The following is a 26,268-nucleotide window of genomic DNA, read 5'->3' on the forward strand; positions in this document are numbered from 1 at the left end:
TCCCTTTAGCTTCCTCAGAACTTCCTTTCAGAATTCCCGATCTATTACAGCACATTCACATACCAGAAACAAGATGCCTTTTCATGCTGTCAACCTTTTTCATCTGAAATGTAAATTAATTCTTGCTGGTACGCTTTGACAGAGATCAAAGTAGGGGTATTAACCTTATTGGGCCTTCTCTTCATCAGAATCAGTTCCAAAGACTGCAAGGGTAGTGTTAGGAGGCCAGTCTTCACTGTTATCTATGGCCCTCCTCCAGGCAGTCCTCTGTCTACAAGTCAGCATTTCAAAGGCGCTGATTTCTTTTGTAAATGACCTTATCATTACTTTAAACTGTGTGAAAAATGATTTGCCTGAATAATTCTTGCAGGATTATCCTGCTCATTTTAATTGTGGGGGGACTTCATTCAGATTCCAGGATATTGTTTAAGTGGTTTTGACAGCGAGTGATCATAGCCTGATATAAAGGAGGAACACAGCTCCTGATTGGAAACCTCTTGACTTGTTCAGATTGTTCATTTCTTGCAAGTCAGTCTTTGAGGTAGGCTGCATTTGCATTTTAAAAATAAACAGATGCCTTTCAAATACATGAGCTGGTGGTCTGGAGATCTCTGTGGGCCCAGCAGTTCACTACCCATTGAAGAAATCTTGGAAGAAAAAACAAACTTAGAAAAAAAACAACCCTCACAATATACATGAGGATACAATTCCTTAGTGTATTATATTACATGAAAAAAAGTCATTATTTCAGATGGAGGAAAACACCCTTGCTAGAAAACAAAATATTTGTGAATTTAAATTAGGTGGGGAAGAAAAAGCTACCCTACTTCAGCATAGCTACATCACAGGTTCTCAGAATACACAGATGTTATTAGTCTCATGGCTAAAATGGTACAAAGGATGCACAAGGTCTTTATGGCTTCTTCTAGTCAAGTCATACATTTCCAACCTGTGAAGGTTAGAAAATGTTAATTTTTAACTTGGAGACAAATTGTAAAGAATGATTTTGTGTAAAGTGTTTGAGTTAACAATACTTTGCACTTCTGAGTATTTATTTGTAGTTGGGATTTGTATTATTTTGATTTACGTGTACATAAAAGGAAAAATATTTTGTTAAAATAAAGGATTTTTTTAAATTATGTTGCCAGATTCACAGCTGGTTTAAATCAATGTATATCCACTGAATCATCTGACTGAAATGTTGCTGCACTGATTTACCTCACATGCAAGTCCCATTTAATGTTTCTTTGTGCTAGAAAAATGCGTTAATTAGAATTTAATACAACTGATAATACAATTATAAAAGTATGTTTTCTAGTTATGATAGCATGTATTTCCATGCAGTGTGACTGTTGTCCCGAAAAACTTAGGGGAGGATTTTAATCTGGTTATTTCATTTGTGAACTGACATTGCCAAAATGCCAAATGAGTGGTGCATGCGATTCACTTAGATCTGAGGTGACATCACTGAATTCATTTTAATTAGGCCCACTTTAGCCATCTGGAATATGCTGTGCAGCTCTGGTCAGGACTGAGTTTAACTATGCTTCCAGAGGTGAAAGGCAAATGACTAATCCATTGAGCCACCATCTCCTCCTCCAACACGTGCTCGCACACTCACCATATGTCACATTGTATTGGAAAAGGTTTTATCAAGAACTCAAGAATGGGGCTCTTTTTTAAAAAAAAAAAAAAAAGTAATGGATGTTCAGAAGGAAACCAGATGAAGTGTCCTTTCGTAAATTGCTCTCTTCATTTAACTTCTGCCCATGCAATGTTGCTCACTATTTACATATCTCTAACACGTGCTTCTGGCAAAATTTACTCCATTATAATAAAAAAAAAGAGGGCCAGAGAACAGCTGTAATTTACTATTTTACATTTACAATAAATGTAAGCTTTTAATAAAAACGTTACCTTTAGGATTTTCAACAGCAAAGGTTTAATGTTGGCTTCAATAGAAGAGAAGGAAATGTTTCTTGAAAACCCTATATTTATCCATCTATTTATATCACTATGTACATGTGTGTGTACCTGTATCTGCCTAATACTGTTGTATAGATCTAAGAATTGCATGAGTAAAATTTTCCAAAAGCTTCTAAGCATTTTATAATATATCTATAAAATACAGATTTCCTCCCCCTCCCCGAAAATAACAACTACTAAGTAGCAGATCCAGTTTTACTTTTTGATATAATTAAATTTCTTCCTTTTAACTACATTGTCACTGTAAAAAACATTGTATATGTTTCTCTTGGCAACTGAACTGACTTATTGTATTTCCTTGATTTTACATCCAGGCCAAACTGGACTGGTTTGTACAGGCTGCACAGCTTTGGCCAACTTTACTCTTCCATCTCTTTGTGTTCTGTACTGGCTTAGGGCATCTAGTAATCCTTCATTTTCGGTATCTATCTCTAGTAACCATTAAAAGCCTGCTGCTCATGTGCAGGGAACATATTAGGAGAAGTGAGAAGGCCTTATGGTTTTGAAGTATGAGGTCCTATATTCTGTCCCCCTCTCTGGGTTAAGCTCTGTAATGTGCATACGTCTGCATTTCCTTTTGGTTTTCCCTCCTGTCTTTCAGGAGATGAAAAGAAGACCATTCTTACTAGATTTCATGCCCTTGCTAAAATCAGGGATAACGATATACATTGTCCAAGAGTACATTGGAAAACCTGTTCCTTTCCCTTGCTGATATTGACAAAGAGTTTCAGTGATCTTCACTTTTTTGTCTTTGACCAAGTCTCAAGATCAGAGACTTGGTGCATGATAATGAAACCCTTGTGTCCAAGTGGTGATGTGCATCAATGACTCCAGTCCTGATGGCAGCCTTGTTGAGTCCTCCTGTTAGTCACTGCTTGTAACTGATAATTACTGCTTGTATGTGAGAACTCATGACTTGCTTTCTTGTAATGCTTCTGCCAGAGAATTTAAGAGTTGGGTTCTTCCTGCTATTAAATAGGCATCACCCAATATCCATCAAGAGTGAGAGGTGAAAGAGGGGAGGTATTCATGGGACCCAGCAAAGGATGGATGTGACTCTCCATCCCTTTTACTGTTCATTAGAATTAATTTGGCATGGAGTGAAGAATCAGGTTCATGGGCTCCAAATCCTCTCGGATGTTGTTAGTTAAGCTGCTGAATGCTCTTTTAACTAGGCAAATTAAGAAAGTGATATGCTGTTCATAGCAAATCAACTTCTGGTTACAAACTACCATGATATCTTCTCTTCAGCAGACATGACCTTTCATTTCCAAGTTGCTGTTACATGCTATTTTAGGTGGTACTATAGATTAAAAATGAGTCTGTATAGAAAATGTCTGCTTAACATGATTTTTTTTATGACTGAGAATGAATCCTTCTGCTGTTCAAAATACTACTTCATCTTCTTTCTTTATACTTCTTGTATAGACCTGTGATTGTTTAGCTTTGATCTTTCTACATTGTGCTTCACAATTTGCTCTGTAACTATATATTTCCTATGGGAATCAGGGGGAAAATGCCTGGACTTTTCCTATCTGGAATTGTGCAACATTGTGTGTAATGTATATGCCTCTAATGTACTTAGACCTTAAAATAAAGGTTTTTAACTGCAGACACCAAATTTCAAACTCCCTGAGGTAAGTATATTCTTGGTTAGCTAGGTGCTGAAGCTGACAGAAAACTTGCTTTGTGTGTGAATTGATCAGTATAAGAAGTAAAAATTCATGTCCTAAATTGTGGCACATAAAACATTTAACACTGAGTTACTAACCAAGTGCTAAAATTTAAGTTCAGTTCCTATGTTACTTTTCAGATCCTGTCATCTTAGGCTATGTAAAGATCAGGGTTAAAGATACTGTTGCTGGAAAGTTTGCAATATAGACTGGATAAGGTGAAAATGAGGTGACAGCTGGTAATCATTCTTCTTCAATGATGCAGTGATTGTTCATGGAGCAGTAGCAACATGAGTCTGCTAATTTCACACTCTTTGAGCCAAGTGCTTAGTGTCAAAACCAGCACCAGTCAGTAATGCAAATTGCTGTGATGGAGCAGCTTCCCAGCCTCTCAGACTCCCCCAGTAGAATTATCTGCATATGCATTTCTTTTGAAACATTATAGATCCAGTTAATAAATGTTGAAAAGATGCAGTCCTAGTAATGCTCAATGAAGCTTTTGAGGGAGAGACGAGTTTGTTTATCCTGCTACTGCAGTTATCCCATAAGTCAAAGGGAAAGTAGGAAAAATACAGCCATTTACCTGCCAGATTCAAGGTATTCTGGAAGAATGTTAGAAGCTAGCTTGCAGAAGTTGAAGAGGAGTTGATTTTGAAAATATGTATGAGAACAAATGACAGGGTAAAACCTATGTTTATTATCAGATATAGCAGGTTTTTTGTAGTGAGTGAGGGAAGACCAAAATGGTTATGCTGACATTAATAAGAGTCTGGGGGGAAAAGAATTTTAAAAAATAAAATCACAGTAGGTATCCACATTGACTTTACAGACAAACACACACACACACACATATGCACAAAGAATGACTAGAAGTTGAGAAATTAGTAAGGATAAAACTGAAGTTTATCTTATTAGTTCTTTTGTTTCAGTGCTTTTTTATCTTTATAGTAGTCCATCAACTGACTGATACTTATCATGTTTCAGCTGCAGAGAGGTGGCTGCTGGCCAGCTGTCTCTGCTGCCAATATCGAAGTAGGCTCCTTGTCTGGTCAGTAGGGGATAGCTGAGGATTGGAAGCCTGATCACATGGGGCAAGTGAATGCTTGCCTCATTGCTGCCAGGCAGGCAGGCTTTTCCAGCTGATTATTAAGGGCAGAAAGTTCCTCAGCCTCACGATACCTGAGCTCTGTATTCGGTACAACACCTCAGCAGGCCCAACTTCTGTCAAGCCTTCTGCAAAGTGAAATGGTTATTTATTTTAGTATCCTCTCATTAAAAGGCAATTTTTGCTGCTTCTTTACTCTGGAAACTTCCATAGCACTGAAAGACTGTTGTGGTGCATTGCATACCACAGCTTGAACTGTTCAGATGGTTTTAATTGTCTTACATTGCTCAAATAAGTGCAACACCACGTATTTTTGTGGAGGTAGGTGGCTAAAAAGAAGACCTTTAACACTATACAGGAATTCAGATAGAAGAGAAGGGATTTGTTACAGCCCCTTCCTAAGGGAAAGAGCACATGCAATCAAGGTAGCTCTATTTTGTTTTCTCCACCATCTTTTTATTACACAAAAAACATCGTCAATGAGGAGTAAATTTATGAGTAGTTAAATGGAATAAAAGGGAAATCAATCAATTATTTCTTAATTTGATAATAATTAAGGGATTGTAAATTCTACAGGGTCTTTATTCTCTCTTGTGTAAGTAATATGTACTTCTAGAGTTTTCATAAAATCAGAGGCATAAGATACAGGGAAAATTTGTTAATCTTCTCATCAACTTTTGTGTTCTAAATTTATTCTATATTTTATATTTATTCAACCTCCTGATTTCCCTTTGTAATCTACAATGTTATTTTGACCCTGATCCTACATGCTGTAGACCCCATTTCTGTGCCTATCCTACATCCCACTGTAATATTTAACCCTGGACTCCAGCAACCCCAACAAGAGGGCTCTTCTCCTCCTCCTTTGAGTAATTAGTCCCCAGACCAACTCTGGTTTTGCACGTGTTTAGTGTGCTTAAAAGCTTATCCTGGATAGGGAATATTTTTTTTTTCCTCAAAATCATGGTATTTCCTGAGCTTAGCTCAGATTTGTTTTTACTTATTGTCTCACTATTTAAATTGCAGTCCTGCTACACTGATAAACAGCCCTATTCCCTCACAACCCTGAGCTTTCTTATGGAGCAATTGCTTGCTGTACCCTTCAACTATGGCATTGATACTGTACTTTCTTCATTATTCAGCCCTTTTTCCCTTTTTATGAAGGGATTTCTACTTAAAATGCTGCTTGAAATAAACCCTACACAAAACAAAATTTAAAAATGTGTGAGTTGTAAGTGTACATTGCAACACTTTTTAGTCTTTTGTCCTAAGTGCAGTATGTATTGCGATCTGTGGTTTGTGCTGGAGCTTTATTACTAACCGCTTACAGGCATCAAGAATTCAAGCAAATTCATGTCAGATAAAACTGCAGAAGTAATTCAGTTATTTAGGTGCCTAAGTCCAGGGACAGTCAATTGAAATAAAACATATACGTATCTTCAAAATGTTATTCATTGCCATTTTCTTTGCTGTTTCATTTCACTGCGTGCTTGCTGCTTCATTTAGTGTTTCTAGGGATTGTTTTGTTCCGCTTTTTTTTTATGAATGGTATAAATTCCTATCTCTGTAGATATTTTTTCCTGATTATTTGTATGAAAGGTATTTTTGGTGTTTTATTATGGTTATGGTTAATTGAAAAATAGAAGACATAATTAATTTTTCTAGTTTTAATTGAATGTATCTGTCCCTCACTACTCACCCCTCTACCCCACAATAAAAGCAGGTAAAATTTCTGATTCTGTAAAATTCTGAGTAGCTCAGATCATGGGAGTTGTGATTGAAGAAGGTGTTTTGGGAGTGATGTTTCTACTATGTATTTTAGGTGGGATTCCTATTTAAATTAGACATGTTCTCATTTCAAAGCCTGCTTTCCTTGCCTGGGCTGTGCCAAGTGGTCACTGTAACACTGTAACTGACAGTGTAAGGCCCTGCATAATTTCCAGCTGTTGTTAACTCTGCAAACATTGGAGCCACCCCTGTGAGGTGCTAGGTGTTCTTTCTGTCCACTGACTCAGTAAAAGTTGAAGGCATTCAGTTCTGTGCCGTAGTTGGGTGCCTGTCTGCACTTCAGGCTCTGCAGAATTTTTCTCTGATTCATAACTATGTGTTTTAGCTTTCAGGGGATATATTGTTCGTAAAAAATACACAAGACTGGAAAAAAGCTCTGGCTGTATAGCAGATACCCAGCTTAAGAACAGCTGCTCAGCTTCTGATTTTGGCTGTGAAGAGCACTGGTGAGTTGAATCCTTTGCTGTCTATTATCTAACAGAAGTGATTTTCCACACAGTGAGATCTGAAAGTAGCAGGCATGTCATCAGGATTCAGCCAGTTCTTAGGGAATCTGCCATTTTCTGAGGATGAGCACCTGTAGATTAGCCAGTGCCCCCACCAGCTTAGTCATTTTAATATTCTCCCAGTTACCAGAGTTAGGTTTATTTATGGTGCTGTTTGTCCTGTGTTGCTGTCCTGTTTCTTGCACTTCTTGGAAGTGCCCAGAATGCCGTAGATTGCAGGCAGGATTGCAAGTGCTCAGCATTTCAGAATTGTCTGCAGTGCGTGTTATTAAATTCTCGACAGCAGAAAGTTACCCTTCTGTGTCTGTAAAGCTCCATTGAGACCATCAATGAGATAGGGAAAAGAGCTGTAAAAAGCAGATGGACAAGTCACTGACAGAAAACCTAGGAATACTGCAAACTGTAATAGTGGTGCCCTCTTTGCAGAGGAAGGGTATTTTAACCTTCCTTACCAATGGAGTTACTCCAGACAAATGTTCCCCCAACATTGGGTATGAGAGGCAAGAGAGATCTGTTACGTCTTTAGCTGTTATCAAAGTCTGTCTCCCAGAGACAGTGTTCTAGGAGAGGTGGCCGCATTTGCTGGATTAATCCCTTTGATTAGCAAGTTTCAGCGACTATGATTTATGAGATCTCTCCTGCTGTGGCGTGGGCATGAGGACATCTCAGTGCTTCTTCCAGTCCTTATTTCTGTTGGTTTATATGCTTCCTATATGGCATATAAATGCGGGTTCTGTTACACTTCTTCAGAATTCTCTGAATGTAGTGACTGACTTGACTGTAAGCAGATGCTGTTATTCCATTAAGAACATTTGGGGTTTTTAAAAACAAACCATTAACTTCTCCAAAATGGTATTTCTTTCTCTGTCTATGCTCATAGCCTTGAGTTATGCTAACCTCCATGCTAACTTTGGTTGATTTAGATTGAATAATGTCTGCTACATGCTCTGGTGCATCATTACAGGATTTTTTTAGGTATTAACCGCCTGCATTCTTGTAGGTAAGTAGTATTCCAGAATCTCTTTGTTGTAGTATTCTGTTTTCAGCAAGAGAAAGGTTCAGACTATTGGACAAAGACTAAATAAATAAATAAATGTTTTTGATGATTATTTGCAGGGAAAAAAATGAGCCCACTGCAATTTGCCATCATATCTCTGTCTTTTGGTTGCCTCACTGCTCACTGGGGCAATAGGTTTCCTAATTTATTATTTCCTTCATGTGCATGCAGCTCCTTCTTCTCTTAAGTACCTAAGGGGTGTGTATCTTGTGATTTCTTTAGAACTATTGATGATTGCATGGTCATTTGTTTTCCAGTCTGCACTCATAGCTAAAAGCAAGAGCTAATACACTAACTATTATCAGTTTTCTTTGGCATCCCAAATTATAATTATTTACAATTAGAGAGACTTTTTTTTTTTTTCTTTTAAGTGATCTAGAGCTTTCACCTGGATTTGTTTATGTGTAGTTAGCCAGGAATTATTTTCTTCCCTTTTTGCATTAGGCTCTTTCTGGATTTTGCTGTTGCTCTCCAAACAAATGTATTTTTCTGGATTAGGTACAGCTTGCTCAATTGTACATCCCTTGAGATTCACAAACATTTTATGGTTCAGTAACTGTTGAGGTGAGTTTGAGCTCTATGAAGCACAAATATACAGACCTTTAATGATATTCAACCTGTGAACTTAACATTGAAGTCAATGTCTAAATGCCTTTAGATATCTGGCTGGAAGGTGCCCATGTAAAATACATTGGCCATTCAGGTCTTGTACCCAGTCCTGATTGCTATGCACAATCAGAGAGGTGAATAAATGCATACATTCTTTTGCCTGGAGTTGTTAAACTGCCATTACTGCTGGCAGTTCTGAAGTTTTAACCCCAACAAATATTGCAGATTATTTGCCTAATCCTATAAATTTCTCAGCAGTGGCCTCAGGTTCCAGTGATTTCAGTGAGACTTGAAAATGTTCAGCATTTCACAGGTGATGTTCAGAATCTTGGAACTAAATCCAATAACTTACTTCCCATAAATCAAGCTTCACTTCCACATGTAGCAGTTACTGGGCTGTTGTGTTTTAAGCATATGACTGTTCAGTCAGACAGGAAACTTGTAGGAAACAGGAAGGCTGCTGAATAATAGTGCAAATGTTTAACACAGTAGCCGGTAATCTGTCCCTAGAGAAGACAGCCCCACTGCGGCTTCACATACCATGGAACTAAAGTACAGAATAATTACATACTCTTTTCTCTTAATTTCCTTTAATTTCTTTTATTTTTGTTTTGTTTTTCTTCTAACTGGTAGTTTTGGAAAATGAAAAAATAGCTTAAAGGTACTCAGGATCAGAAAGCAAAATCATATACAGTTCTGCTCTGTTATATGCACAGGAATAGAACTATACGTTTAAATGTATGACAACCTACTGCTTTTTCAAAGATCTGTTAAAAAAAGAAGTTACAGTATTATAATATATATAAAGCATTCAGTTTTACTAAGAAATGAATTTCAAAGTGTTCGGAAGAAACGGGTACTTTTTAAAAATTTGAATTCCTTCAAGGAAATTTAATCTCTACACCTAGTTCATGCTTTTTAGTCAGTGAATGCAGGACATACGCAAATTCAAGCTAATAAATGATGTAGGTTGCTAATTAAATGCACACATCAGTTCATTTAACATTGCAGTTAAATTTTTCCTGCATTTATGTGCTTGACTTGAAAACCAGTTTTAACTGTTCAAATGCAAAAATCTTTCATGTATGAAGCTGACTTCACAACTAAAGTGTCTTTGGTTACAAGTAACTAAATACACTTTGAGAATCGGCAGATATCTCTGATAGAAGTAGAAATAGGTATAGGAAGATAATGTAAACATTGACAGGGAAGTGGCTTTGTCTCATTGAAAAAATGTTTTTTCACCCTCTACCGCAGAGCTATGGAATTGCCTGTGACTCCTTCTACCAAAAAAGTGTCATGGGATTAACTGTACACCTGGGAGACTGACACTTAAGTCTGAATTCCCCCCCAGAACCCAGTCTGTGTATGTGACACTTGCAAAACTTTCTCAACATCAGCCACCGAGAGGAACCTGCAGGCCTGCATGGTGTGAAGGAACAGAATCACAGTCAAAGCCTTCCCCAAAGTAGCTCATTCAAGACTTAAAAAGGGCAGAGTTACCTTAGGGAGCCAAACATGATTAAAACTAAATTCAAATAAAGGAAAGAAAACCTTTCAGAGCCCTTCTGACAACCCTGCTGAACAGCAGATTTACCCTTCTGCAGAGAGCAGAACAGGCAGCAGAGAACGGAGGAGTGTGACAGGGTTTCCTCTCTCACAGGGCCACTGTGGACATGAGCCTCACCTCATTCCTCCATTGTATAATTGGTCATTGCATGAAATCAAAACTGTCATTGCAGCATTTTGCAATGGCATAGCTCCAATTTCAAGTTAGTATTAGGAATCTCTTGAGCTAATTAGGAATAATCTGTGGAGAAGGAAAAAGTAATTTTCTAAAATGTCCTGTGATTTTTAACTTGTTAGACTGACAAATCTCTAGTGAATGTATTTTTTCATAAAGGTTCTTGTTCTTAGCAGGATAATCTACAGTTCAGTGACTAAGGACCTTAATCTACACTATGTTGTTCATGTTCTTGTTCAGACAGAGCTTTCATCCTCAGATACCTTTAAATCCCTTTAGAATCTTGTCAAAGCATCTGTAACCTGCATGCTCCACCATCTTCTTACCCATTTCCCTCCCAAGTGAAAATTGTGTTAAATAGTACTAACCTGATACCTTGGAAAATACTTCCTGTATTGTTCTTTTTTCCCTCTAGCTCACCAACTGCTAAATATCCCAATATAAGGTAGCTATACCTACATGATCAGTGGCCTTATACTACGTAGTAGAGCAGAAAACATTCTTTCCACATAGTGACTTTGTTACAGGTCAGTTATGTCTGTGCATGTCAGTGACTATCCCTTGCTCTTTTGTTTCCTTATGGAGCTCTGTATGTTAAAGGACACATGTCAGAAGATACCTGACATCAACAGCACTTCACACTCTTGAGTCAAATTCATTGTGATTTTTCTCCTTACATGCTTCTCTTTCTGGCTAGTTGATAACCTGTTCACACTTTGGTCAGCATAGGTTCTCAGAAACCATTCATTTTAGTAAAACTTCTGACATTCACATGAGTCTTAGGTAATCAAGATTGAATTATAAAGCCTGAAGAAAACTACACAAGCATGCCAACTTAGGAAAGTTATGAATAAATATTTATCAGTGTTTCTCTGTTCTACAGGAAGTATGCATCTGAAAGTCAGGTTCCAAAAATGGGTCTGTTTCTACTTGTTAATGGCTTGACTGGTGAAGCAGAATGTGATGACTAGATTTGTGTCAGTACTAAGTGAGTGATGGTTACAGGGGTTTAAGAGGACAGGATTAGAACTAGAAACAGAGGTACATGGACTTTAATGAACCATTAAATGAATGTCAGTCACTAATGGCACCCTGCTCTGAAGTTTACATTGGGCAGTAGCAATGAGGATACATACCTCACATGTGCATCATAACATTTTCTCATCACTGCTGAGACCTCAGTTAGTGTAGTATAGACACTGCACTTCAAGAAAACGAGCAAGTCCCTCAGCAACAAGAATGATTACCTATCTCTATAAACCATGATAAGGGGAGATATCGAAGGGAAATGGAAAACTGAGGGTGCATGTGCTATCATTTCTGCAATCATGAAAGGCTGATGGGAAGAGGAAAGGAACAAATTGTTCTCTTTGAGAATCAGGTGAGTAATAATGGGCTTGCATTGTAGCACAGGAAAGCTGGGTGAAGAAAAGCTCACTGATGGTAAACTAAGTTAAGCCCTGTGTAGGTTACCTTGGGAAGTTCTGACATCTCTATCACTGTAGGTTTTAAAAGTCAGCTTAGACAAACATGGGGAAAAAAAGAAAAGAGTAGGTACAGCTGATTTTTCTCTGAAAATGGGGATGGATTAGATGATTTCCTAAGATTCTTTTTATGATTTATAAATACAGAGTGACTTCTTGAAATGTAAGATCTCTGTGCTAGTGCATTGCAAGTCAGCCACTTTTATAGCATCTTAGTGCCAGCAGCCTTCGCTGCATCAGTGTAGAAAGGAAGTGTAAAAATTGTTTTAGAGGAATTCTCCTTGGGTTAGCTTTACTTGCAACTGCATTGCTGCTGTGCTTGAAAAATGAACAATGCTCGTTTCTGAATGGTCTACAACAGCTGGAGGCCCGTTAAAATAGCATGCAATGTGGATTCACCTACATGGACACTGATGGGTTAGCATATAAACATAATATCCCATATATCACTGAAAGCAGAGATTAAACATTATTTCAGTCACATGAGCACAGATCCATTCAGAAACTGGCTTAATGTAAATAAAACTGTTTCATATACAAACTCTTCTGTCTTCTGCTGTGCTTTCTTTGACTTGGTCTGCAGCTTGCCTCTCACTAAAGTGAGGTTCACTTACTCAGTCAATAACAAAACCTTCGTTGGATTCTTTTGATTAAAGAAAAAGAAATAGCACTATGTTAGTGTGCTTCTCTTCTTTATGAATAGCTGCTTGAAAGGGTTGCATCTCCACTTAGTTTATTTTTTTTCACAACCTTCAAATGAATGCCATCAGGTCCTGGTAATTTATTGCTTACACCTTTCTCACATTGCTCCATAATTTCCTCCTTGGATAATTTCAGTTTCTGTCAGGACCATGCTGACATTTCTTGTATAAGTCATCTTTTGAATATGAATTCTCATTTCTTTCCACAGTAAAAGATGGTATAAATACATTCTGCTTTCCTTTAATAGCTTCACTTTCCTATTTGTAATCATAACAAACATTAAGCTTGTGATGGAAATAGGAGGTCTGCAATTCCTGTGGCATGCAGTGGAACCGATTGGGCCTGATTCTGCTGTCATATGAGCTTCTAATTACTTTATGGTTCATATCATATAGTTACTCATTATTTATAAAGATGTAAGTGGAAATTTGGACACAATTTTTTATTGTCATCTTTTTTCCCCCCCCCATCCCCATCCCTTCAGAATTTTTCATCTACCCATGCTGGAAGGATTAAAACTGTTCTGTTCAGGAATACATTATTTCTGCAAAATGAGCTGTATTCTTTCTAGTGGAGTATGTAGAAGTATTTTTACCATTTTCAAAAGCGTTTAAATGATGAAAGTCCAAATTCCATGGCTTATAACAACCAGCATAACTCCAAAAGTAGTTATTTTTCTTCATTATAAATTGGTTTGTGTGACTAGTTTTTTGCTGCTATCATCTGACTGCTTTCAATGCTAAGGACAGTGTGGCCATACACTGTACGGATGTATAGACAGACCCTAAGAATCAATGTTTCTCTTTTTGTCAATGGTTCTTGCTAATTCAGTGGTTTATAGACCATCCCTGTGTGAGGACTGAGGTGTATAGCTCAGTAGCTGAATGTTCAGTAGCAAATTGTTGTATTGCCTGCCTGAAACCAGGCACATGAACCTGGATCTCTTGCATCCTTCCCAGGTTAGTGTGCTGACTGCATCTCATCTCTCTGACCCAAACACTGCATTCCTGCAAATGTGGAAAACAACTTTTTGAAATCACAGGACAAACAGTTCCTTCAAAGATACCTGAAAATACCCTGCACCTCAAAATCAGCCTCAAATGCCATATTGGAAAATGTTAGCTATCAGCACTGATGGGCTCACAGGAACCAACTACTGCTAAGCTGCCCTCCTGCTGCTATTGTATTTCTCATGTTGCGTACTAGCCACATTTTCAGAATAGCTCAGAGACTGATTTCAAGGTGCTCAGCATCTATGGTTGGTGCCATGTTTTCAGAAGCGTTCCCTGCCAGTTTGCCATTGTGGTGGGTTGATCTTGGCTGCCTACCAGGTGCCCACCAAGCCACTCTGTCACTCCCCCTTCTCTCAACAGGATTCAGAGAAAAACACGATGAAAAGCGTGTGAGTAAAAGCTAGTAATCATGAAGTACATACTTGTATCAGCAACAGTACATTCTGTGGGAGGATGGGGTATCCTGCACCAAATACAACCCTACTTAGGATTGTTCTGATCAGAAACATGGGGTCACTGGGATCCTGACAGAGTGTCAGGGTCTGAGGGCTTCAGAATTCCGGATGCTGATTTTTGTAGCTTAAGCTGTCAGGACATAAGTTGCTGAACTTTACCTTCGTGCTTTAGACATTTAGACAATGTTCTAATCCTGGCATAGTTAGAGTGCTGGCAAAACCATACTAAATTCTAGATATTTTTTTTTTTAATAGAAGGCAGAGGTTAGTTCAAGCTGCAGATTTAGATCCAGATCCAAACCACCCCAATATCTAAATATTTAAATTTAGATGATGGTTCAGTCTATTTTGGCATTGTAGGCCATTTGCAACATACTGATCCAACAGCAGATTTTGATTTTGAAATCCACCGCAGTGATATTTGAAGGTTATTCATTATTTTTAGCTCATATTTGGTTTATTTTCTGCAGTATTGGGGGTGGGGGAATGAATCATCTCAACAAATGCTTGAGTAATTTTGGGGAAAAGTGGCAAGTTATCTAACTAATCACATTAAAGTTTTATCTAAATAATATATATACAAGATAAATAGTAGTAAAGAACTTTACAGATAATATGGTACCTGCACAAATGTGATGTCAAATACAGTTGTAGACATATTTTATACTTTCCTGTACGTGAAGCATGCCAGTACAAAATGAGAAATCATTTTTAAAATGGATCCCTCCATTTCCTCCACAGGAAACACCAATCTAAATTAAAATTACTGTTTAGACAGAATATTTCCCTTCTCTTTCTTAGAATCAAAGAATAAAGAGGAATTTAATTTCCCCTGACCTGACAAGCAAATCCAAACTTCATTCACAAAACTGCAACATTACAGAAAAGTTGAATGTTTACCATGTTCATGAAAGCTTTGTTTTGTTCCCACACCCTGAGGTAGCTTATGGACAACTGTGATGCCATCCGTGTTGTGACTAATATGAAACAATTGAAGTCAATGCTCTTGAGCTGGGGTAACACATTCAGACAAACTTAATTAACCTAAGAGCCTAAACTCTATTGCGAATAAGGCTTGAATACTTCAGTAACCTCTGTGGATGCCACAGAATATATGTGTTATCTAATACATATGCATGATGATATACAGCTATCAAATTCAATACATAATTGTCTAAAACATTGGAAGTCCTTCAGCAGTGTTATTTTAACCTGAAATATTTTTAACAGGTATGTTTGAAAGGTGCATTTTGAAAAGTAAAATGCACATGTGGCCAGACATTTTTTAAAGTCCAACAGGATGTTCCATTGTTACATGAGTAATTTATAACTAGTGCAGCTGACTGAAATATAAGTATTGACAAAAGATGAAATCTGAGATAACATGTATTGTATTTTTTAATCAGTAAAGCAATTTTTGATTCCCCCCTCCCACTGTGACTGAAAGGGCTGAAATGTATTCAGTTGTACTAACTGTGTAAAACTGAAGGAGCTACTTAGTACGTTGTAGCTCTTCACTGTCTATGAAAGCTTTTCCCTGTCTATGAAAAAAGCCATAATATATACATCTAAACCAAAATCTATGACTGAAACTCAGATTTCAGATGTTTCCATTTATAAGTAGAGATACAACTGCCATTAATTGTTTATTCAGAAAGGTTATGAGAAGGTTGCAGATTAATGATGCAGTGTCTGAGGTGTGTTTCGACAATCAGAAAATCTTACTTTTAATCCCAGTTTTAGGACCGTGAGCATATCAAATAATGTCTATAAACCTCAGGTTTTTATCCATCAAATGAAATTGGTAGCATCCTTTTTTTGGTTTTGCATAGCTGAAGATTCTGGAGCAAGTTCTGTGTGGGTGGATGTTACTATTGAAGAGATCCATTGACTTCAAAGGCCTGCCAACAAGGATCAGGGCCTGTGGAAGGTTTTTGTGATACTTTAATTAGCATTAATGAAGGCGGTAGTTGGCCTTAATATTTTTATGGTGACATAATGTGATGGTAAAATAATAACAGATACAGATGAAGAATCTAAGAACTCTTACTCCTTGCTCTGTGCTTAACACAATTAGCTTTAGGAGAACCCAAAGCCATGTGTTTCACTACTTCATCTGTCAAATTTTGAGTGTCTTAAGTTTGAGTCCTGTGAGAACATCTTTTCACAACCCTGGAAAAAAAAATTTCATATAAAATCTTGTCAAATTAATTTTAATACATTACTTCCATTTCACAGAATTCTCATAAACTCATTTTACACGTACACACATGTCCACAGATTTTTAATGACAAATGCGTTGCTTATAGCCTGTTACTGTGTTGAATAATGCACTTCCTCATAAGAGGAAATGGGACTGGTCTGTGTTTTGTCTGAGTTGATTATATGTGCATATTTAGAAATTGGGGGAGGGGGGAAAAGGGGAAATCAACAAAAAAACGTGTATGCAAGTAAAGTTTTCATAAGAATAAAGAAATGACAATATTTGAACTATGTATTTTATTTTCCTTTGCTTTTAGGCAGCAAACCAGTAACGAATTTTCTCCTGTGGTGCCTGATTTTCTTGACAAACAAACAAAAAAGGTACTTCTAAGTTTATATTCTAAAATAACATCACATTATAACTTCAAATTCCTGAGTCCACAGTTCTGCAGTGTGTTCATGGCTGCTTGGCATAGCCATCTGAACATGAAACCGTTAGTGATGTTTTGAAGTCTTTGAGACAAAAGCCTGCTTGCTAAGAACTTTAGTTCTGTAGAAAGACAGGGAGGTACAGTGAATAAGAGAATCAAAAGGCTGGAAATTTGCTGCTGAGAATAAATGCTAGCTGCTCCCTGAGGTGATTTGTCTGTGCACTTCACTTTCTACAGATGTTAGAGACTCTTTTTTAGTAAGGACCTGAGGTTCTTTGGTAGCACTTTGATATCCTGCTCGAATTCAATATGTGAAATGGAGGAGTCGCTCTGTGACTTGGAGCACAGCATAGTCTTTGAAGTCTGATCCAATTTTTGCTGCTTACCATTTGATGTTGAAAGGATGAAATGGAGAAAATGTACAGTTTTTGCCAGTAACTCTGCTGAGCATATGTAAGATTAAAAAAACAAAATCCCTTGGATGATGTACTTAGAAATGTTAAGCAGATTAATACCTTCCTATAGCTTTTTTCTAAAGATACAAATTAACTATGAGAGGAAATCAGCATACAGTGCATGCTATGATTTAACTGCATGAGGAAAATGGATAAATAAGTTAAATGGAAAAAGTAAACAAATGTTTGTGACATGGGTGCTAAGTAGGTGTTGCTGAAAGCCACAAGAATCTTGTGTAACTTAAATCTGGCATTAGACATTTCACAGAGTTGTAGAAAATAAGAAGTTGCTCCCTGTGAGATCACAGCTATAAGTTTTCATGGCAGAGTGGAATCAATACATTTCTTATGTGCCTAAACCAACGTTCTTTATTCCAAAAGGATTTGGATGAGATTTCTGCTTCTCCATTTATTCGAAAACATTCGTTCGAAATGAATGATTCACAATCAATTAGCCAATCTCAGTCAGTTGCAGACCATCAGTTGTCAAGTCCTTTGAGATCCCATAAAAAAGAAGGTAAGAAATATAGTAAATAACAGAGATCTTTTGTTTACTATTTATAAGCTATATGTTGACATCCTGTAACTTGCTTTATATGTTGGTAAAGTCTTTTTAACAATCCCTTAGAAGGCAGGAAATATAAAGGAACTAACTTTCTTCTACACATTTTGAACCTGGAAATATAAAAAATCCCTTAAATACCTGAATTACAGAGGCAGTACTATAAAGATTTTTAAAATACGATTTATATTAAAATGTTGTTAATAATCTCAATACCCTTTTAATGAAATCAAATTGACTTCCAAGAGCTTCACCTTTCCTTTGCCTTCTAGTCTCAAAAGACGGTGATGAAATCTCTCATGTTTGGCAGAATGAAAGACAACTGTTTTGTTCACACACACTGGTTCAGTCAGCAATGCAGGAAAATATGCAGTAATTTTGCAGTCTATACAATATGGGGTTTTATTTGCTGATACATTATTTTTGCCATGGTCAGTAGCAGTTTAAAAACTTGAAGTAAAACATTATGATATTTGTTTAGTTTTAACTGGTTTATCTTTAGATATTCCAGGAAATCATTACCTCTCAGAATACTTTTCTCTGTAATTGTAGTCATTGCATCGTTGCAAATCTGTGAATACAGACTTTAATACTGGATCATAGAATACCTTCCACGGTTTAAGATGAAGTAGGTTGATAATGTGCTATCTGTAGTGAGAGCCAAAACATAAATGATAATACATTAATTTCCAGGTTATTACTGAAAATTAGTTGTTTATAATTTTGTGCCATGCATTAACATTTCTGTTTATATATTTAATGGGACACATGTCATCTTGTAAGTCTACAAATACTTATCTGAATACTTGAGCCCTAATCCTGCAATTTGTGTTTCAACTTTACAGAGCTCAGTTAAACAATTTACAATTTAAAGGTATGAAGATAGGTATTTATAGGGAGATCCTTCTGTTACAGGAAATAATGCAATGTTTTTAATCTTCTCCACAGGCGTAATGTGCTTTCCATGCTAAAAACAGAGTAGTATGTAAACACAGCAGGTTGAGAAATCCATTCTTTCTCTCTTCATGCATTTCTGTCCATATGGGGTTAAGTCCTTTGTGTGGGACTGCAGGGAATGTGTACATTACTATCTTAAATTATTACATGTTAAATCATAAATGTGCCAAACAGAAATATCTTCATTGCAGCAAATCCTCTTGAGGAAAGCAGTCAGGGCCCGAATCTGTCATCCTTACTCTCCCTGCATGGTGTATGGTACCCTGCAACTAGTCTCCTTGAAATCAAAGACATTGTATCTACAGTAAAACAAGTAGAGATAGTAAAACTGGCAGAATTACACCCTTAGCAAGCGTGTGATTCAGAGCCATTACCCAGTAATTAGAGAAACTTCACAAAATGTCAAGTGATAGAAGAATAGAATTTGAAGAAGAGATGAATGCAACATTGATCTGAACTATTTAACAAACATATATGTCTAAATGATAAGCCTGAAATATGGAGAAGTAAGGAATTTCATAGTTAAACATGAAGATACTAAGATAGATGATCATAGAAATCACACTTCAGTGAGTAACTATTACTGCTGAAGAATAGTAACTTCCTTGGGTGCTTTTAAAAGAATGGCTTGCATTCCAAAATTCAGATGCTTTCACACACTGTTCAATCTATATTCAGCCTTATTGTGTGAAGTATACTTTTAAGAAGAGGATATTGTGAGTGAAATAGCAAATATCTTTTTTGAATAAGAACACTTGTTTTGTAATGTAGGGCTATACTACGTAAGCTGTTATTCACACAAAAAAAGCTGTCCACTAGGTGGTCCAAACAATGTGAAGACTTATTTTTCATAGTGAAACATCATTCTGAAATACTGTAGATTGATTTTGAATTCTCTTTAAGTTACATTGCAGGCAAAACTAGTCTGTCACCTGATGGTAGTGCTGTGAACCTGGAACACAGAGGCCAATGGGGAAGGGAATGTGACAGGTTTCCACACTGGTTTATGACCCAGTTACGAAGCAGTGTTGGTGTTTGCTGAAGGGAGTCTGTATCCAGGCTTAAGCAAAGAGGACAGGCTGCTTATTTGTCTCGAGGCCTCGGTAGGTGAGGCTCTAGTGTAGTCAAGGTGAGACAGAACACAAAAGGGAAAAAATGGTTGATAGAAGTTTACATATTTTTGTATAAATCAAGCAGACTATTCACTCACATCTTGTTATCCAGCTGTCTAATAGCACAAGCTGCCCATTCTCAGTAGTAGATTGGCAAAGGCAAAATAGTCCAGGAAATTTCCACAAAGATCCTGCAAAGACTGGACTCTGTAATTAATGCAGAAACAAAAGCCTCTTTTTCACTTCAAAAGCCTTTACACAGGGTCATGGTAAGACTGAGCAGTATGGCCAAACTGCATGCAGTGCAAGTTAAGTGCATGCATGCACTATGGTTGCATAGTCACAGGGGCTGGCTCTACACTGCCCAGGCATTCCCCTGGGCTCTGCCGGAGTGCTGGGGCAGGACTAGTAGCACAGCCAAGGATTCCTTCACTCTCTGCTGTGACACACTGCCTGAGCAGAGAGTAGTCCAGTCAATAGTAACAATTAAGGCAGAAGTTAATTATTCTAGTCACAATAAAGTAGTATGGAAAGAATCAAAATAGTATAAATATAATCTCCAGAGGCCAAGTAGTGGTATGTCCTTAAACAAGATAAATAGTGAGACTGTTTGAAATTATTAATGAGAAGTGAGTGCTTCGTAGGGAATTGCCCAATGTAACTTTGCCTCAAGAGTAAATATGACAGATTTTCTGAGATGCAAAGGAAAAATGCTTGTAAAAGGAAAGCCAATAGCATCTCTGTGTTGACCAGTGGATGACATAATTCTTAATGCTAGCACAGACATTTGGAACAAGTGAGAAAGTACATGAAGAGTCTCTGGCCATGGATGTTCTCTTGTGGAAGAATTAATATATGTCTTCTGATGATGTTCAGTTTACACCTTGCACCTCACGCTGTTGCCTGCAATGTCAAAACTTTCTGAGACGTGAAGAAATTTGCTAGGGTTCCAAGAGATCCAGAATTATGCAATTATGCAGTGTCTGTAGCCACAATCTGAGGCTGAGGTGGTAAAACTTGTACTATAGTTGTAAAAGTCAGTAGGGCATTTCCAGTATAACCTTTGATTTTAGATGCCTTAATCTTTTGTATTCTCAAAACTAGTGGAAATTAGGGCCTGGTGTGTTTCAGGCTGGACTCCCACTAGTCAGTGACACATTGTGAATGTTTTCCTTGTAATATGAATTTTTATTTTTATGTTGCTCATTTTTCTCTTCCTTTGGTAAACCAATCATAAATACTTTATTTGGTCAATGTAGCTGTGTTGGGTTTGGAGAAACATGTGAAGGTGATCACTGTTTTTCACACTGATGGAAGGCAAGTAGATAATGAAATGTGTAATTGTTTGATGGGAAGGAAGGCTGCTACCCACCTCAGACAGTACTGTGGACAAGTTTTAGTAAGGGACATTGTGGGCATGGGAGACATTATTCCCAAAAAGTTATTCTGTGGTTGTCATCACACAGATGATATTTACAGGCTTATCACCCTAAACAGGAAATTTAAAATAATAACTTCCTTAATTGTTAGAGCTTAACTTCAGTTTTAAGGAAGTGATCCAACTTCAATTCTATCAGGACCATAATCATGTTAAAATACCCAATAAGCCACCAGAGAATACACTTAGGTGATTCATCTTTGCTTCAGAGTGGAGTTTTCTTTGAGTCAGACTTTGTTGAAAATATTTAAAGCCACCTCAATCTCAGCCCTGGAGTGCAGTCTTGATTTGATGTCTTGCACTTGCAAGCAAAAGATGCTTAAATGCAGGGAACCATCTTAGTCTATGTGGTAGTTTAAAATCGTAGCATAATTTAAACTCTGATCTCATTTAATTTCTATTTTTACATTGTTTTAAAAAAGATAACAGCTATGGCAAAGCAATAATCATTAGCAATTTGGAAACAGGGACACCTGTTATCCTTTGATTCACAGAAAGTCAATATCCCAGCATAACTGATCAGTATAATGGTAAAGGATGGGCAGTATCTCACACAAGATGTGGTACCAAGAACTGGATGCCTTGTAACCAAAGATGCTGCTTCATTTTCTGCACGTGAGAGAGGTGTCAGTCCAGAGCATTCAGCACTTTCTCTCTGTGTAACTCAGCTTCCTGTTTGATTCCATTATAGCAAACCTTCCTTTCTCAATGAAGAATGAAACTGCTGCTACGTAACGTAGTGTGAAATGCTGCCTGGACTTTCAGCTAGCTGTCATTGGCAGATGGGATGATACTGACACATGGATGCTATTAATTTCAGATTCCTATCATTCAGGATTTTAAGTGAAAAAAATTGTCATCTATTTAGAATTATTTTGGGTTGTTTAATCAGGAGATTTGTTTCATCATCTTTAAGCCCCCCACTGAGACTAATTTTACATTGGAGGAACGTAAATCATTAAAAACTTGACTGTAGTCAGTAGAGTCATTGACTGAGCAGAATCGGGTCTCTTGGTTACAAAAAATTGACATGAAAAAATTCCTGGGCTTTAGGAGTTTTGGGGGCAGAGGATTTGGCCGTTTGTTTTTTGTTTGTTTGTTGGGGTTTTTTAATGGGTCAGGTTTTTGAGTTGGTCATTCTTTTGCAGATAAAATGCGAATAAAATCCATGATCATGGGACAGTCTGAATGTTACAGGAACCAATGAAAAGGCCAAGGCAGTGTTACGTGGTATGATCTGTTTGTACTGAGCGTGCTGTAGCTATGTGTGAGGCCTACAAGGTCTCCACAGTATTCTCCTACTACGTACCGCAGTGTAGCACAGGAGGGAGGATCCGGGGAGCTCCAGGCCTGTCAGCCTGATCTCGGTGCTGGGGAAGGTTATGGAGCAGATCATCCTGAGTGCCATCACGCAGCATGTGCAGGACAACCAGGGGATCAGGCCCAGCCAGCATGGGGTTATGAAAGGCAGGTCCTGCTTGGCTTACCACATGTCCTTCTATGACAAGATGACTGACCTAGTCGATGAGGGAAAAGCTGTGGGCATTGTCCCTCAGAACCTTAGCAAAGCCTTTGACACCATCTCCCACAGCATTCTCCTGGAGACACTGGCTGCTCACGACTTGGATGGGTGTACTCTATGCTGGATTAAAAGCTGGCTGGCTGGCCAAGCCCACAGAGTGGTGGTGAATGGAGTTACACCTGGTGGTGTTCCCCAGGGCTCAGCATGGGGCCAGTCCTGTTTAATAGCTTTATCGATGATCTGGACAAGGGGATCGAGTGCACTTCAGTCAGTTTGCAGACAACACCAGGTAAGGGGGAAGTGTTGGTCTGCTTGAGGGCAAGAGGCTCTGCAGAGGGATCTGGGCAGGCTGGACCAATGGGCTGAGGCCAATTGTATCAGTTACAACAGGGAGAAGTGTTGGGTCCTGCACTTGGGTCACAACAACCCCACGCAGTGCTACAGGCCTGGGGAAGAGCACCTGGAAAGCTGCCTGGTGTTGGAGGACCCTGGGGGTGCTGGTTGAAAATCAGCTGAACATGAGCCAGCAGTGTGCCCAGGTGGCCAAGAAGCCCAAGAGCATCTTGGCTTGTATCCAAAACAGTGTGGCCACTGGGACAAGGGCAGTGATTGTCCCCCTGTACTTGGCACTGACGAGGCTGCACCTCAAATACTATGTGTTCAGTCTTGGGCCCCCTCACTACAAGAGGGACATGGAGGTGCTGGAGTGTGTCCAGAGAAGGGCAGCGAAGCTGGTGAAGGGGCTGGAGCACAAGTCTTATGAGAGGCAGGTGAGGGAAATGGGGACGTTTAGCCTGAGAGGAGGTGGCTCAGGGGGACAACTTATCACTCTCTACAACTGCCTGGAAGGAGGCTGTAGGCAGGTGGGGGAAGGTCTCTTCTCCCAGATAACAAGTAACAAGACAAGAGGAAACAGCCTCAGGTTACACCAAGGGAGGTTTAGATTGGATATTAGGAAAAATTCTTTCACTGGAAGGGTGGTGAAGCATTGGAACAGTTTTCCCAGGGAGGTGGTAGAATCACCATCCCTGGAGGTATTTAAAAAACATTGTAGATGTGGTGCTTAGTGACATGGTTTAGTGGTGGACTTGGCAGTCCTGGGTTAATGGTTGGACTTGATGATGTCAAAGGTCTTTTCCAACCTAAATGATTCTATGATTCTATGGATTACTCTTCGCCATGTTGCAGTTGAAGCCTCAGGCAGAGGAGTTGCTGATGTGATATGCTAGGTAATGAATTTCCTTTGGAAGGATCCTCCTACAGTAGTGTTCTGTGGCTTTTGAGCCAAAATCTGACTGAGCAGGAGCAGGAGAAAAAGTAGCTGCTTTTTGTTTTTTCTTTAAAAGAGTTAGTGTGGGATTACTGACCTCTTCACACCTGGGATAAATGCTGGACTTTGGCCTTAGTAAACAGAAATGGTGTTTCCAAATCATTCATTTTACCTTACAAATGTATAAGTAGAAATCATAGGAAGAAGATATTTTTTAGGATGTCTCTTGAGAAAATAAGCTGAAAAGAAAGCTACATCTCAAAGCAATCATTATTATTGATTATATTATTATAAGAAAGGGTAATCACCTTTCCAGGGTTGTGAGGCTGCATATTTATGCAGATGGATTTTGTTGGTGCAAGTAAGCCTGTTACTGTGCATTGCATTGCCCATGGTGGGACCCTGCAGGAGGCCCCAGGAGGGACCATTGCCTCCCATCCCATCAGAAGCCTGAGTTTCTGCTTTCTGGGTTTGTGCTGGGTAGGAGCCTGTTACCTTTACTAACCATTAGAGTGAGAAACATGGTACCTCGGTTTCTGTATTTTACCATGTAGTTCCAGTGTGGATTCAGCAAATCTGACTGCAAACATAAGTGAAGTCAGTTGAACTTCTCTCAGCCTTCTATGAAGTTTTCACCTGAGACTTCTGCTGCTGATGTTTGTATTCTGAACTGGATCACCCACAGACGCTTTCTTTTAAACGTTTTACTACTCTGTGGTGGCATGATTTTCAGACTGCATTTTGCCAAAGTAACAGACCAACAAATCTGAAAAGAAATTGGACTGTTCTTAAGTTTTTCTTTACTGCTCAGCTTCTTAATTGTTTTTTCCTTTCCAACAGACAAAGACACAAACAGTGACAAGTGATAAATACAAGCTTTGATTTGTTAAACACATGTTAGCTGTGTGTTTAGCCCTAGGCAGTGAATTTCATTATAGGCTGGTTTACTTCTGGATTGGTTATTGTGGTTGTTTTCAATGCAAAAAGATTTGACCTGCCACCTTGACTGATTAGTATCAAAGGTGAGAGATAAAATAAAATGCAAGTAAACTGCACAGATAAAATGCAATAAAGTTCTCCAGAGACAGCTCAGTACTTGTTCTATGTAAAACAAGTTAAAATTCAGCCCATAATGGCTGCATTGCAATAAGAGACTGCAAATCTCTCTCATTGAAGTAATGAAAAATAATAGTAAGAAATATGAGAGATTTAATACATTAATAATATATACACAATAATGCTGTGTCAAAACCCCCAAATTTTACTAAGGGTTCAGTTTCTTCTCTTAACATGTAATGTCTAGCACTGTGTTTCTGATCCAAGCTGCAGTTCACCTGCTTTTTCTGTTACGGCATACAGGTTTTCTATCATGATATACAGGTTTGCCTGAGCACTTCTTTTTGCCATTTCTTTGTTGGTAGTTAAGCTTTTTATTATGCAATACTTTACTGTTCTGTTGTTATTGCCTGAAATCTCTCAAAATATTCTCTACTGGCCTCATTTTTATGATTTTGCCACAGTTACTAGTGCTCTGAACCAGCAGCAAATCTCAGATGACTTATCTACACGGACAAATAGCATGGTTCCTAATTCATTACTCCTCTGTTTCTAAAAAACCACACCATTTTATCTAAGTAAACTTTGTTAGGATAAAGTATGGTAGGTATAGAGCTTTGAGAGTACACACAAAGTTCTCTCCTAAGAGAATAACTATAATAATATTTTCACAAATTATATTTTGTGTTTTGCAAAGAAAGAGACAATTCAGAATTTTTTAACTTTCCCCCACTATTAGAAAACTTGAGGTAAAAAAACCCTTGTTTTTACTTCAGGTTATTTTGTAAGAAAAAGGCTAAAATGGTTATTATTGGCTTTTCTAGAGTTATGATTTCATCTGCTAGCTGTATGTTACCAAATAATTTCTCATTCTTTGCTGATATTTAAAAATGTGAATTCACTCTGCTGAATTGCCCACAGCTAAGTAGTAATAGTTGGATTTCAGATCTTTCTAGAAGACACTGTATGTTTTCCTGAATGATTTGCATTTTTACAGTTCCTCACAGATATTATGAAGAGAAAACATGATGGTAAGAGCAGTAACATAATTAATGTGATGGTGACAGACCTGAGATAGCTCAGAAAGTACCATAAAAAATTAATTTCTGAAAAAAGTTTAGATTTCAAAATCTTATATACT

General features: G+C 38.0%; 1 protein-coding gene across 6 annotated transcripts in view; it reads left to right on the top strand.

The window, feature by feature from the left end:
* The window catches only part of MYO3B (myosin IIIB), a 207,507-nt gene that overhangs the window by 146,272 nt on the left and 34,967 nt on the right, over positions 1-26,268 (top strand). For 5 of the 6 annotated variants that reach the window (XM_037398436.1, XM_037398440.1, XM_037398438.1 and 2 more), the window contains 3 exons: positions 6,878-6,998; positions 16,642-16,705; positions 17,592-17,727. In XM_037398436.1, coding sequence (XP_037254333.1) covers positions 6,878-6,998; positions 16,642-16,705; positions 17,592-17,727 — 321 coding nt within the window. The remainder of the gene's footprint in view (positions 1-6,877; positions 6,999-16,641; positions 16,706-17,591; positions 17,728-26,268) is intronic. The other variant, XR_005105902.1, reaches the window with a different exon arrangement.

The sequence above is a fragment of the Falco rusticolus genome, chromosome 8 (assembly GCF_015220075.1).
Source record: "Falco rusticolus isolate bFalRus1 chromosome 8, bFalRus1.pri, whole genome shotgun sequence".
NCBI classification, from domain to species: domain Eukaryota; kingdom Metazoa; phylum Chordata; class Aves; order Falconiformes; family Falconidae; genus Falco; species Falco rusticolus.